This window comes from Callithrix jacchus, chromosome 10 (assembly GCF_049354715.1).
Source record: "Callithrix jacchus isolate 240 chromosome 10, calJac240_pri, whole genome shotgun sequence".
NCBI lineage: Eukaryota > Metazoa > Chordata > Mammalia > Primates > Cebidae > Callithrix > Callithrix jacchus.
In genome coordinates, this window is record NC_133511.1 from 88,404,166 (window position 1) to 88,420,641 (window position 16,476).

The following is a 16,476-nucleotide window of genomic DNA, read 5'->3' on the forward strand; positions in this document are numbered from 1 at the left end:
AGCAGTTATTCTAATTTTGTATGTGACTTATGCAACAGAACGAGGTTTATCTTTTTTATAGAAATGCAGGGTAGACACTTGAAAATCAGTGTGAAGGAGGTGCTGGTCTAGGATTTTTCATATAAAGAACCATTTCCTAGCTCACAACCTTGAATCTTTAGTCTCAAAATACTGAATAATTTTGGTTAAAGAGAGCATATGAACCACTCTGAATTCTTCAGTTAGAAAAATATATTTATACTGAGAGGTACAGTGGGGATGAAAATAGAATTTGATAGTAACTGGATCATCTTTAGGGATTAAAAATACACCAACTTTCTTCTTCAATGAATCATGCCAAATACCAGAACTTGCCTGAATGATATTGTTAGCCATTCTTCATTCTACAGGGTGGATTGCTATTAATTTTTCAACACCACAATCTTCAAACCCCCAGCTGAATTTTTTTTTCTAAAGAGGTTTCTGTGGTGTTTCTACATAGATAAAGACAGCTGCATGAGGGAAAATGCATTGTCATAGAAAATAGTCATTTGTGTATTCAGCAAATATTTAAGTAGTCAGGCATGGTGGCTAAAAGCCACTCTGAACCTAAATTGCCAAAAAGTCAACTTCTTCTACCCACTAATCATGTGACCTGAGGCAAGTTACTTAATCTACACATCTCAGTTTCACTATCTGTAAGACGGATATAATAGTAGCAGTCATTTCACAATTTTCTTGAGAATATTGAATACATGAATACATAGAAAATGCTTAGAACAGTACTTGGCGAATAATCAGAACTCAACTGTTAAATATAATTATTAGAATTCTTTAGAAATTCAATGCTACTAATTTATTGGGAGGAAAACATTCTTTCTTAACAACTTAGAAGATAAAAGGATTTATTTTTTCCAGGTAGCCCCAGTCTAAAACCCTTTATAGGCTGATATGTAAATCTTTATAAAGGTTATGGCAAACATATTTCTGGGAGGAATACACTGATGTATATGAGTATGCATGTTGATTATAGTTGCCTGGCAAAAGATTGCAGGCAGGTGTTTATTTCCCACCATTGAGCTCTAATGTTTTAACAGGAAGTGACTAGCCACAATATTTAATCAAATTTCCTGATTTTGATCTACTAGCAAGTTGTCATTCATGACTAAATTAATCATGTGAAGATCAAAGATTGAAATTATAAACTCAGGAAGCCAAGCTATTACTTCTAGACTAGGATACTCTAGATTAATGTTCAATCCAATTGTCTTTATGAACCAGCCTGGTCAGGACTTGAACATGATTTAATTGTATCCATATATTGTTCTTTCTTTTCCAACAACACCAACCACAATGAAATGATGGGGTTGGGGAAAAAAATAATTGTCTTGTGCTAAAATCACACTGCTTCCAGTAGTCTGATGTGTTAAACCATGTGCACAATTTAAACTAAAGAAGATATGACTCTGTTTAACAGAGATAGTTACCTTTCTATGACTTTTACTTGAGAAATTTTAATTATTTCTACACAGCATGTTCTCAAGATTTGCCATAGTTAAGTTCAATTACTTTTATATTGTGTTTTTTTTTGCAAAAATCCTGTTGATAATATTTAAATTAATGTAAGAATGAGATAATATATCATCCCCATATAAAGATTAGAACTGATTTCTTACAATCATATAGTGATAAAATATATATTTAATAAATTTTGTTAATATACATAAAATATATATTTAATAATTTTTAATCGTTGGAAGGAAAATATGTTACACATGAAGTTATTTTAAAAAGTCTCAGACTTGTATTTTTTCTTCATTTGAGGCAGTATATTTCAACTATAAAGTATGTAATAGTCTGTTTTAGCCAAAGAAAACTCACCTTTCTGAGCTATAAAATATACAGAATTGAAAGCTGACACCTAATATATTTTTCATTGGATACAGATGTTCAATGTAAAATTCTTTTTTCAAGTATTCATGAAAAACAGGATAACTAAAAAGATATAATGCATAAAAAGTAAAAATCATCCCTTTTGATAAATTGTTAATGGCTTTTTAATGAAAGACATTTTTTCATTTTATGATTTATACATTCTTTTAAGTATATTATAATCATTTTATCACTTAAAATTATGAATGGAATGTTCAGATTACCATAGAACTTAATGAAATAATTCTACGTAAAGATTCTATTCCAAATGTAGAAATCTTGCAAGTAATTTGTAAAAAAATAATTCAACAATTTAGAGTTTGTCTTTACTTAAAATTTAAACTTATTTAAATAACATCATAATTAATAAAAGTATTTCTAATATTTACTTTTTGTAACTTTGTGAAATAACTTTATTATTAGAAAATGCAGGCCAATATGATGAATACACAATATAAATTCTGTTATGCTCACTGTTTTTGTATTTTGGACATGCTACTTTCATTTCTGAATTGGGCTGCACACAGTTTTGAAATAAAAGTTTTGCACAGGCTACCTGTGTAGTGAATAGTTAGAGCTACTGATGTTTTTCCACCTACAGAAGTCATTATCCTAATTGGGGGCTAAAATATGAACTATCCAGTAGAGGGAAAATAACATTTTATAAAAAGTAATTCTTTTTCACTCTTTTCTTACCCTGACCCCCAAAATCAAAACTAAAAAGTTATTTTAAGCAGCTGTTTCTTGAAATTCAAATATGTTAGCTATTGTGAGTTTAACTTACATAGTTTATCTGTTGTTCCAGTTGGATTTTGTTTATTTATTTATTTGTTCTTGAGATGGGGTTCTCATTCTATCGCCCAGGTAGGAGTGCAGTGACAACGATCTCTGCTCACTGCAACCTCTACCTCCCGGGTTCAAGCCATTCATTCTCCTGCCTCAGCCTCCTGAATAACTGGGATTATAGGCACGCGCTACCACACCTAGCTAATTTTTGAATTTTTAGTAGAGACAGGGTTCACCAAGTTAGCGAGGCTGGTCTTGAGCTCCTGACCTCAGGTGATCCACCTGCCTAGGCCTCCCAAAGTGCTGTGATTACAGGTGTGAGCCCCCACACCCAGCTGGATTATATTTATTTTAAATGTTTATGGAATTGAGCTACATGCATGTTTCTTAAGATAAAAGATGAGCCTTGAGCATCTTGGTATAAAACTTTAAAATAATTTCATTTTTATATTTTTGCTTTTAACTATTTCACAAAGATAATATTCAATATTATCTCAAAGTTTTCTAGCATTTTATTTCTTCATTTGTTCATTCATATACTCACCGAGCACATTTACTAGGTGCCTACTATGTGAATAACATGCTTACCTCTGTAGGAGATACAAAAAATAATTTTAAAAGATATACCTCAAGGTTTATAGCGTATTAAAGAAGACAAACACTGCATACAAAACGTACTACTAACAATAGAAGAATATGTTTGATCAGTGCCAGAGTAAGTGATATTCATAAGTATGACATCTAGACAAGAGATCAATGTATACTGGGAGAATCTCTTTCTGGAACTCTGATTAAAGGTAGAACTTGGCTAAGGAGGTAAAATGTAGGACACTGAAGTTGGGGCCATGCCAGGAACAAAAGCATAGCCGCAGAAATAGAAAGATCTGTGAGGGGAAGGCAGCCTATAGATAGATCATGGAGCAGTGTATAGGGATATTAGATGAGAAAGGTAGATTAGAGGAATACAGGAAGACTTTGGATATTGGGTTAAAGTGCTTAGTTTTCATATTCCAGTTAAAGAAGACTAGGAACTATGCAATAAAGGTAATCTGAAAATGCCTCAGTGAGGATGGTGTTTAGGAATATTAATTTTAGCAGGGGGCATGGTATGTATTGGAGAGAAAAGTTGAGGACACAAAAATAGCCATTGTTCTTGTTGCTGGAGGTTTAAGTATGACATCATGAAGATTTTTATTAAGGTTATGGCATAAGAAATAGATGGAAGCTGGCTGCACGCGGTGGCTCCCGCCTGTAATCCCAGCACTTCGGGAGGCTGAGGCGGGTGGATCACGAGATCAAGAGATCGAGACCATCTTGGTCAACATGGTGAAACCCCGTCTCTACTAAAAATACAAAAAATTAGCTGGGCATGGTGGCGCGTGCCTGTAATCCCAGCTACTCAGAAGGCTGAGGCAGGAGAATTGCCTGAACCCAGGAGGCGGAGGTTGCGGTGCGGTGAGCCGAGATCGCGCCATTGCACTCCAGCCTGGGTAACAAGAGCGAAACTCCGTCTCAAAAAAAGAAAAGAAAAGAAAAGAAATAGACGGAAGCTTGAATCAGAAGCCCTCTCCTATAGGACTTCTGATTAATAATGTATGGAAACGTAAGGCAGGAAAATGGAATATTCTGAAACTTAGATCAATAGGAACCAAAAAAAGGAGGGAGCTTTGAGAAAGATAAGTTTTGAAAGAGCATATAAGAAAGAAATGCAGTGGCACATTCTCAGCTCACTGCAGCCTCTGCCTCCTGGGCTCAAGCCACTCTCCCACTTTAGCCTCTTGAGTAGCTGGGACTACAGGAACACACTACCATGCTCAGCTAATTTTTCGTATTTTTAAAGAAATGAGATTTTCCCATGTTGCCCATGGCTGGTCTGTAACTCATGAGCTGAAGAGATTACAGGCCTGAGCTACTGTGCCCAGCCGACCTGTAATTATTTTAATCAGTAAAACCAGTTCAATAGAATTTAGAGATGTGGTTTTATACATAGGTCAAGCTATTAAAGTTCCCAATGGTGGCTTTTAAAATATATATACATGACTCTATTTTAAATTAAAGAAAACGATATGGCTGGATGCACCCCAGATTACATGACTGTAATGCCAGTACTTTGGGAGGCTGAGGCTGAGGCTAAGGATCACTTGAGCCCCAGGAGTTTGAAGCTGTGAGGCTGCAGTGAGCTCTGATCCTACCACTGCAGTCCAGATTGGATGATAGAGTACAATCCTGTCGAGAGAGAGAGAGAGAGAGAGAGAGAGAGAGAGAGAGAGAGAGAGACAGAAAGAGGGAGAGAGGGGCAGAAAGAGAGAGGGGCAGAAAGAGGGAGAGAGAGAGAGAAACGAGGTGGGGGGAGAGAGAGGCAGAAAGAGGTAGAGAGAGAGAGAGAGAGAGAGAAACGGGGGGAAGAGAGAGGCAGAAAGAGGGAGAGAGAGAGACAGAAAGAAGGAGAGAGTGGCAGAAAGAGGGAGAGGAGGCAGAAAGGGAGAGAGAGGGAGAGAGGGAGAGAGAGAAAAACGGGGGCGGGGAGAGAGAGAGAGAGAGAGAGATCTACAGTGTTCTTGTAGTCATATATACACCTAACAAAAAATACTTGTCCTGCATTATGTCCTGCCTTGTGGATCAAAGTAATTGAATGAGCCACAGAGGATGAGAATGGAATGAATAATGGAGGCCAAATTGTGTAATCACTGGTGAAGCAGGTTCTTTAAGTTTTGTGGTTAGTTTTCATTCCCCCTGATTATTAAATGATGAAACTCTTTCACCCAGAATATCACTTTGCCACCTTTAATGTGAAATAAAGCTTTTATGCAGTTAGAGCTATGTTATGAAAATATTAAATGTTGAGATTCTTGCAACCAAAGGAAGATAGAAAATTCCAAAGAAATTACTATTTCTGGTAAGTTCCTGTCTCAGATACGTAACTCAGCTAGAATAGATATTTTAGTGATAAAATTATGTCGGATTTGTTATTTAGTGTGAATCTGACATTTGAGTTTCCTTTTATAATGTTTCTTTTTGTTATTTCAGGGAAGGAGATTACAGCAGAAACTTTTATGGAGAAGTTGGACAATGGTGCCTTGCTCTGTCAACTTGCAGAAACTGTGCAGGAGAAATTTAAGGAGAGCATGGATGCTAATAAGCCCACAAAGGTAAAAGATCCCAGTGCAAAATCACTCTTAGCTGGTAGATTATATTTATAATTGCTTGTAAATTGAATGTAATTTATAAATTTATTGTGAATGGATATATGAAGGTATGTACTAAAATCAAAGTACAGAGGGTTCTTTTTAATTAGCTAACATGTTATTTGCACTCTAATTACATAAATTACATAATCCTTTTGGTGAATCTAATTGAACAAAAGCTTATGCAAAATGATGGTATTAAAAGAGTATTGTGTATAAACTTGCTGAATCTGAAGTACTGATTAAAAATTTAGCAGAGAAATAATTGTGTCATTAGGCAATGCCCAAATCCAGCCAAGAAAGATGTACTGAATAGATCTTTGTTTTAAAAAATATTATGGCAGAATACTAGAACAAAATTTCTGGAGTGTAATTTTTTGTTTATTCTAAATAAGTAGTACCATTGAACTAAGTAAATTTGGACAAATTATTTTATTTCTGACTGCTCAGATTTCTTTTCTGCATATTAGTTCTACTATTCTTTTCTAGTTATTATAAACACTTGATGAAAGTATGGTGTTTAACAGGAGAGAATGTACTTAATTTTTAATAGAGAGTGAAAAGAGATGTAAAAATGTTAAAATAATGTTGACCAGGTATGGTGGCTCACGCCTGTAATCCTAGTACTTTGGGAGGCTGAGACAAGCAGATCATTTGAGGTCAAGAGTTTGAGACCAGTCTGGCCAACATGGTGAAACCCTGTCTCTACAAAAAAAAAAAAAAAAAAAAAAAAAAAATTGCTGAGCATTGTGACACATGCCTATAATCCCAGCTACTCAGGAGACTAAGGCAGAAGAATTGCTTGAACCCAGGAAGTAAAAGTTGCAGTGATCAGAGATCACGCCATTGCACTCCAGCCTAGGTGACTAGGTGACAGAGTAAGACTCTGTCTCAAAAAAATATAAAATTAAATTAAAATGTTGAAGACAACTTAAGACAAAAAGCAACTGTTAATCCATTTCTGCAACTCTGTCAGAAAAAATAAAAGGTTTGTGTTTGTGTGTGTGTGTGTGTGTTAGCACTGATTTTATTTTTTAGATATTTTATATATAAAAGGATTATGTATTGTATAATACTGAAAGAATTATGTAAAGTATTATATAATATACAATGCCTTCCTCTTACTATTTTCTTAATCTTAAAAGCAACTCTGTGAAGGTATTAATTAATTGATTTCCAAACTTTGCTGCACGTTGGAATTACCTGAGCATCTTTAAAATAATGCTGAGAGCTGGGCTAGATGTCGTGGCTCATGACTGTAATCTTAACACTTTGCAATGGTGAAGGCAGGCAGATTGCTTGATCTCAGGAGTTCAAGACCAGCCTGGGCAACATGACAAAACACCATCTGTAAGAAAAAACACAAAAATGTTAGCTGGGAATGGTGGTGCATTCCTGCAGCCCTAGCTACAAAAATAATAATAAAATAAAATAATACTGAGACCTGTATCCCATGCCTGAACATTCCGATTTAGTCCCATAGGGTGAAACCTGGGCACTAGAATTTTTAAAAAGCTCCCTAGGTGATTCTAATGTGCAGCAAAGTTTGGTAACCATTCATTTCTTATAATTTTCTCCTTAAGTGGATGGTTGAAGACTCTAAGTAATTTGTACAAGATTGGATAGAAAGTGACCAACCAAGAATTTGACAGAGACAACTTTTAGTGCTCTCTCATTTTGGTTCATTATGGGTAGCACAGGTGTGAGGAGACTGTTTATGAAAATACTTTGTGTCAAGCTTAGTGTTAAGACACCAGTTTTTCTTCTCTCATTTTCATTGTAATGTAACTGGCCTTTAAATCAGCTACCTGATGAAAAAACATAATGCCAATAAGGGGACAATTTGTATAGAAGGTTTACTGTAAAGCAATGAACAGAGGAAAATAAGCTGTTGTGCCCAGACTCTTGAAAGTATTACATTCACATTACAAAGTTCCTGAAACCTGTATTGCTTATTGTTGAGGATGGAGAGCCCAATACCTCAGTGTTAAGAATCCTTGAATCCTGGCCGGGCATGGTGGCTCATGCCTGTAATCCCAGCACTTTGGGAGGCCAAGGCGGGCGAATCACAAGGTCAGAAGATCAAGACCAGCCTGACCAATATGGTGAAACCCCATTTCTACTAAAAATACAAAAAATTAGCCAGGCATGGTGGCACACACCTGTAGTCCCAGCTACTCAGGAGACTGAGGCAGGAGAATCCCTTGAACCAGGAGGCAGAAGTTGCAGTGAGCCAAGGTCATGACACTGCACTCCAGCCTATGTAACAGAGCAAAACTCCATCTAAAAAAATAAAAAGAATTCTTGAATCCTCTTGAGTAATAAAGATTAACCAACTCTGTTAAGACTATTGTGCAGTTTTCTTGTTTTGCTTTGTTTGCAAGCGGTTGCTTTTTTAAAACAGAAGCAAAGATTCTCAAATAGATTTGTAATTGTAAGACACAAATGTAAGATAACCCTAAAGCATTAGCCTATAGGTCAAAGGCTTTGACAATAAGTACATTTTTCTTGGTTTCTAGTTTTATTTATTATTGGGAGGCATCTGAGCCATGGTTTTCGTATCTGTAAAATAGGATTAATAATTACATATGTATACATTCCATAGAGCATTGCACAAAATAAGGCTCTTGATAAAATCTCTTTTCCCCATGTGAAAGTTAAGAGACCTTTATAAGAATTTTCTATTAATTATAAGAAAATAAATACTTTATGGCCATGGCCATACCACCCTGAACACATCCTATCTCGTCTGATCTGCGAAGCTAAGCAGGGTTGGGCCTGGTTAGTACTTGGAAGGGAGAAAATAAATGACTTATAAATATTTGTATTTATCATGATAGCTGCTATGCACAAATATGTATACATTTTCCCCAATCTCCATAATATATAATATTGATAATATTTATAGATCTATAGTTATATAACTACTTCCCTTCAAAACATTTATTTCAGTATTATAATTTTTATTATAAAACTATAAAACATAAAAGGAAACAAAAGAATTTTTTTCTGTTAGTAGAACTGCAGTAAGTTATTAAATTTGAAATCGTTCCTTCAACCTAAGTAATTTTGTTTAACTGAATATAAAGCTATTTTTTTTCTGATTGCAATAAAGGTTTTAGTATAAAAATTTAAATGTGTTATTTGAACAAGTCAGGTTTCAAAATACTTATTATCATCCCACCAAAAAGACACATGCACCTGTATGTTCATCGCAGCATTATTCACTATAACAAAGACATGGAATCCACCCAGATGCCCATCAATGGTGGACTGGATAGAGAAAATATGGCCCTATATACCATGGAATACCATAAGAGACTAAAATCATGTCCTTTGCAGAAACATGGAGGCAGCTGAAGGCCATTATCTTAAGCAAGCTAATGCAGGAAACAGAACCGCCTGCCACATGTTCTCACTTATAAGTGGGAGCTAAGCATTGAGTACACCTGGACACAAAGAGGAGCACAATAGACACTGGGCTCTACTGGTGCAGAGAGGGAATGAAGAGGGTGAAGGTCAAAAAACTACCTATTAGGTTCTATGCTCACTATCTGGGTGATGAAATCATTTATATTCCCAGCTTCAGTAAGGTGCAATTTACTCACCTAACAATCGTGCACATGTATCCTCTGAACCTAAAATAAAAGTCGAAAAAAATACTAATTATGGCCTCACTTTCACTCAATACATCAAATTTGATCTGAGGTACAAGTTGACACATTTTCTCTTGACTGAATTGCCTTCTGTGTTCTTGACAGCATTTATATATTCACAACTGACTGCCAGTAATATGCAGCTTGAATCAATAATAACATGTGCCTTATTTGCAAAGATGGTTACATTTTCTTTTCTGCATTTTGTAGTCAAATTTTTAAAAGATGAAAAGCCAAAAGGTCAGTATGTATATCTTCATGGCTATTATTGTTCATAAATATACATCTGTTAAACTCATGATTTTCAGTCTATTTTTGGTCTATAGACAAAAAAAAGTTATGAGATAGTAAGCATGTTGATACTGTTAAATCTAAATACAAATTTAAACATAATGGATTCACTAAAACCCAGGTAATTAGGATTACAGTGAATATTTCCCATGGGGAAAAAATGAGGCTTTCAAATTTGGCATTTTATCTGCAGGATGAAGTCTGGAGATTACAATATTAAGTCTGCTTTTACACGTGTGTACACTCAGGTGTTCATGTATGTGTTAGTATAGAATTATTTTCATTTTGGCATTTTGAAGTTTAGACAAAATGGTGGTGAAAATAGGTGAATTAGTCAATACATTCTCTGAATTAGTGAAACTGTGTACAAGGAGATGTTGAAACAAAATTACTTTAAATAAATCGACAACAAGCTTGATCCTCTCCAAAGCCATGCTTTGTAAATTTTTTCTATCAGCTTAAATCTTATCTCCTCATTTTCATAGCAATATTTTTTATTTTTCCTGGTTGATAGTTAATTTGGGGATTTTACAGCTGTATAAACGAATTTGAATGAGTAAGTTATGCCTGGTATATGTGAAGTATGTCTGCATTAAGAATGATTTAAATGCTCTTAAATCTGAAAGTAAATTTTAATAAATATTAGTTTGCATATTTAATATTTTAGATATAAATCTGTGACTCCTTTATATCCAGCTTTCATTTGATAAAATACTCTGAATGGAAATATTTCTCTCCTATGATTCTTTCTTTCTAGATATCAGTAGGTCAATTTAAAAATAGCTTCTTTATGTGTATGAGCTCTAAGAAGTTAATCTTACCCTTTGTGTAGTGGGCTTTTTCTCACTCTGCATGGGAGCAATGCAGAGACTTCACAGATTTGGACACTAGATGGTTGGAAGCATTTGAGACCAGTGTGCAGCTGTTTAATATGTAATTTTATTTAATTCATTTATGTATGCTATAATATAAATTCACTTTAATTATAAATATGAATATTCTTGGAGTTGAGGACATTTAAAGGCAAAAATCTAAATGAAATGAATCTTTTCAATATCATATTAGGATGAGAAAACCAAACCAAATGACAAGTCTAAGGTTAGGTTTATGCCTTTTGACTCTCAGCTACCTGACTCAAAGTTGGCATATCTAATTAAGTCAGAGGAATTGTTGCATTTATGCATGAACTTTCATTTCCTGGTCCAAATAGTGTTTCATAGTATGAAACCCTTCTTATTGTATATTTGCTCCCCTTTCCCCCATCACAAGTTTGCTGATTTATGCACAAAACTCTCTCAACCATGGTACATCAACATGGGGCAAGACATTTTCCAAAGAATTAGCCTCTCTTTTTCTACTAACTTTCTTTTTGCATGTGTCTCATTTATTTTGAGTCTCTCCTTTAGACAGACTTTTTCTGGGTTCAGAGCTTCCTCTGACTTTAAAGAGCCCTGGGTGGTTAGATCAAGTTTGAAGCAGATGAAGGAGAGGGGAAAAAAGAAGTTCTGTTACCTAGTAGAATGCTACATTATGCTCCAAGGAAGGAACTGAACATTAACCGTCTAAATGTAGAATCTAGTCCTTGTTCAGGAGAAAGAACATCCTGCAGATAAAATCCCTACAATACATTTGCCCATCAAGAGTACTTGGTTCCTTGAGCTGCAAGATAACAATACCTCAGGATGTTTTTTTGTATCATCTGGGAATTAAATAAGACATAAAGATTAGAGATTTTCTTCTCAGAAAAATCAATAGCACTTTTTGTTTAGAGAACATCTTATCAAGATCTAGTTCTGAGAAATCCAGAGTTTTGTGTTTACTGGTGATTTCTCTTAGAGAACAAGAAAGTAAGGTAGATGCAATAAAAGGTTTTTTATTAGAAAGAAAATAAAATCTCAGCTTTGATTAATCTGGAGTCATTTATTGCTGGCTACAACTAAATGATTTTATATTCCTTGAAAATTTATTGTTCTAAATTGAAAATATAATGCTAGAATTAAACAGAGTATATTATGATGAGATAGGAAGAATATAGGTGGAATGATGGGGAAATAAAGTATTTTTTTTTGATGAGTATGTTGTTCCCTGAGACTAAAAGAAAAAGAAAAACAGTAGAAAAGTTATAGTAAAGTCCAGTTCCTCAGGATTTATTAAATATAGACAAAATATATATAAGCTTTAAATACACTAAATTTTTATTTTTTATTTACTTTGTAATAAGCTCCCTAAGGTTGAATTTTTTCTCAGTATAAAATTAAATCCCCTTGTCAGGATTTTTCTGAGTCTCTGACCAAATAGCCAAATAATTCACCTCCAAATCAGAGATAATGAAATGTCTTTTTTTAATTCCCGCCCCCCCCCCCCCACTGGGACTGTTTCTGTTCTATACCGTCTTCTTCCAGAGATATGCCTAAATGGGGCTTCAGTGCCGTAGTAATAAATGTTGGTATATCATATAGACTAAAAAGAATAGTATGTAAGGAACTTGACTTATTTTTCAAATAAAACTGGTCGCAGGAGACTTGATATGGGTTACATTTGCAGATGGAGGGAGAGCAGCAATGTGAAAAAAATGAGTGAGATAAGAGTGAGTCATGTGCCTATGGAACTTATCTAGATCTTCATGTTTAACTGAGCCCATCCCATACATGGCACTTGTACTTGTAAACCCAGAAAATCAGATACAGGTCTCAGTTAATTTAGAAAGTTTGTTTTGCCAAGATTAAGGACGTGGGCCCATGACACAGCCTCAGGAAGTCCTGATAACATGTGCCTGAGGTGGTCAGGGCACAGCTCGGTTTTGCACATTTTACGGAGACCTGAGACATCAATCAATATATGTCAGACATTGGTTCAGTCTGGAAAGGGGGCACAACTTGAAGCAAAGGCAGGAAGACTCAATGTGAGGAGGGGGCTCCCAGGTCACAGATAGATGAGAGACAAATGGTTGCATTAGTTTGAGTTTCTGATATGCATTTATCTCAGGGAGCAGAGGTATAACTTTGAATAGAATGAGAGATATGTTTGTCCTAAGCACTTTCCAGCTTGAGTTTTCCTTTTAGCTTAGTGATTTTGGGGGCCCAAGATATTTTCCTTTCACATACTCAATAATAAGGTAGTGCTGGGCACAATAAAAAATATAGCCCAGTGAATCATACAGCACTAAGTTCATGATAAACAGTTAATGTTTCAGGATTACTGGTTCTCATGGTAGAAATTCAGTCTCTGTCAGACAACAGGAGCAAGCGAGGAACATGTGCATTGTGTTCTTTCCTAAAACGGCAATGTTCCTACCTGGCCCCTTCTACTAGACCCAGAAACTTCATTGAGTTGACAAAAGCCCCTTTCTGCATTTTCATGAGATTCATTCTCTATCCTCCAGAATGTGTGTATTTTATGAAACCATCTGGTTTGCCTACTATTCCTGCTTTCCAGTATCTAATCTCCAATATCAGTTATCATAAGATAATAGAGGAGCTTGATGCCCTGTGATGCTGAAATATCCTTGGTCCCTATAGGTTATGTCACAGGGCTGGAGATGGTGTGTAGGATATTAAGAGTTCTATTGTTACTGTCAAACAGATGCAAACTGATTCTGAAATTTTCTATTTATTAGAATAAAGAAAATTGCATTTTCCAAACCAAGAGATGAATGTCAAGTACCAGGATATTGAGTGATACTCTTCATTGAAAAGACCACATCTGTAGCAGCGACTTTGATTAAATATGTTACTTCATTATAATCTCCCCACTGTTTTCGAAGTCATATTGATTTTTTTACTGACTTTCATTGAGATGTGGTAGAAATCACTTTTGCTTTTACGATGCTCAGGTCATTAATAATAGCATAAATATCTGACTTTTTAAATAGGTGTGCTTTTTTTAATTTGGTACTTTTACCACAAAAGAATTAATTCCAGGTGTCAAGGATAAAAATTATGACAGTTGTTGAGAATACCCATGCAAATTATGAATTTAGGAAAAACTATTAAAAAACCTCTAATGTTTGCAAAGGTGTACTAGTCATAGTATAAAATAGATTTAGGTAAAAATCTCACTGTCACCTGATTCCCCACAAAGCATTTCCCTTTTCTGAATGTATAGTAAACAGATCTGATCCCTTTGGAGATTAAAGGAAGCTTTACATAAAGACTTGAGGTCATTATGTCTTTTATTCAGTGAGCGCTGAGTCTATAACTTGGCTTTAGTCTCGGAATTGTGCGATCAGAAGATTCTCTCATATTGTTGCTCTTTTTGTTGTACAAAGATAACCAAATGCTACATGTTCTTACATATAAGTGTGATCTAAATGGTGAGAACACATGGACACATACAGGGAACAACACACAGAGGCCTTTCAAAGGGTGGAAGGTGGGAGGAGGGAGAGGATTAGGAAAAATAACTAATGGGTACCTGGCATAATACCTTGGTGATTAAATAATCTGTACAACCATCCCCCATAACATAAATTTACCTATGTAACAAACCTGCACTTGTACCCCTGAACTTAAAATAAAAGTTAAAAAAAAAAAGAATTTAGCAAATTGACTTTCAGTTTACTTCACAAGGCCCCATGATTAATAAACCATAATCAGATTTTCTGTGCTTTTGGTTGATCAGGAGGTCTGATTGGCCTCTCCAGATTCTGTCCACCATGTCCACTTTGCCTCTGGAAATTAAGTGCCAACCTGTGTCCCTGCTACCCTGGAAATTTCCATTCACACTAAAATGAGGAAGCTTGTTTCAGTAAAAGCCCCTGAGACTTTCTGAGGAATAATGTTATGTTAAAAAATTTTGGAGCTTTCTTCATCAACTTATTCATCACCCTTTAGTGAAAAAATAGAGCCTCTTGGGCCCTACTGAGTGACATAGTGAAAAGGATGCTTATGTGAGCTATTAATTATAGGTTGACTGGAATGTAGAATTCTTTCTTCAGGTTTTTAATTCCTTTATCTTCATCATAACAAGTGGTCCCTGGCCTTTTTGTGACATTTAGTGTGGGCTATTGTTGAATCTACCTTTGTATTAGCAAATCGAGCAAACTTTAATAGGGTCATTTCATGCTAGCCCATTGAATTGGGGACATCTTGTTAGTGCAGTACAAATAGATTACTTTTGCTGAATCTAAAATTACATCCTGCTCTCCTCAGACTGATACCCTCAAAATCTATTGCAAACATAGCAAAAATAAAAATAAAAACAAAAACGAAACCTCTGCCATGATACCTTTAGTGGCACCCAACATTTTAAATGTATATTGAGGCTTTGTGATTAGTCAGCCAGTAATTCCTGAGCCTTACTGTGTGATGTATCTAAATTCATCCTGAGCCAGGCTGCAGTATTCTGACACCTGGTAGAGGTTGTCAGCGATGGCTTAAAAAAGTATGGGTTTGGCCAGGTGTGGTGGCTCATGCCTGTAATCCCAACACTTTCGGAAGCTGAGATGGGTGGATCACTTGAGGTCAGGAGTTAGAGATCAGCCTGGCCAACATGGTAAAGCACCATCTCTACCTAAAAAGTTACCCGGGTGTGGTGGTATGCACCTGTAATCCCAGCTACTCAGGAGGCTGAGGCAGGAGAATCACTTGAACCCAGCAGGCAGAGGTTGCAGTCAGCCAATATCATGCCACTGCACTCCAGCCTGGGCAACAGAGTGAGACTCTTTCTCAAAAAAAAGAAAAAAAAAGTGGATTTTTTTATTCTGTGGCTAGATGAAATTTAAGGACAGAGCCATTGTTTCAGAAGTGTCTGAGTTAATTGACATAGTATTGTTAACCTGGTTCAGGAGCATACCGAGTGTGGAGGAATCTACCTTGTACCTTCCCTGTTTCCCCAGAGGGTATGCTTGCTATTTTCTTTCCCAACCTGTCCATTCTTTTCATGTCTTTGCCTCTCTTCCCTTCTCATCTGAGACCAGGATCTGGACAGGATTTGAGCAGAGAACAGGAGCCAATACCAAATACAAGTCATATTATTCTTTAAATTCCATATATCACGGCTATTCTGTGGAAAATTCTTCCATATCCAACAGCTCACAAATGAAAGAATTTTGGTTGATTTCTCTAAATTTGACAACTGAATATTTGTCAAATGAATTTGAAAGTCAGAAAAAATTTCAAAATTTGTGATATTCACCAATAATGTGCTGTGAGATTAAAAGAGATTTTCCTGAATTATTAAAAATTTTTTCCTAATTAATCATGCTAAAAGAAAGATTCCCATATATTTCTATTCTTCTTATGCAAATATTTCTAAAACAATGTTTTAAGAAGAGGTGACCAAAAAGTATAAAACAAAAATCTTTGAGAAAATGTAAAGTAGCATTAATTCATGCAGTTAATCAATAAAAATATGTTTTTTTGTGTTTTGTGACCACTGAGTGGTACCTAGTACATGTGAGTGCTCATTAACATTTAGTTATTAACTTTATTGTATCATTCCTCTCAAGATTAAAATTTCAGCATGAAAGAGTCTGCTTAACAGCGAACACTAACTAGATCATGGCCTCATACCTTGATTACTCAGACTGAATATAATGAAAGAAGGGTCCTGGAGCAGTGGCTCATACCTGTAATCCCAGGACTTCGGGAGGCCAAGGTGAGCAGATCATGAGGTCAGGAGGTTGAGACCATCCTGGCTAACGGGAT

The 16,476-nt window shown here is 35.6% G+C and overlaps 1 protein-coding gene across 6 annotated transcripts in view; it reads left to right on the top strand.

The window, feature by feature from the left end:
* GAS2 (growth arrest specific 2) overlaps nt 1-16,476 on the top strand; it is a 142,280-nt gene that overhangs the window by 13,701 nt on the left and 112,103 nt on the right. For all 6 annotated transcript variants that reach the window (XM_002755107.8, XM_054242184.2, XM_035266046.3 and 3 more), the window contains one exon: nt 5,725-5,846. In XM_002755107.8, coding sequence (XP_002755153.1) covers nt 5,725-5,846 — 122 coding nt within the window. The remainder of the gene's footprint in view (nt 1-5,724; nt 5,847-16,476) is intronic.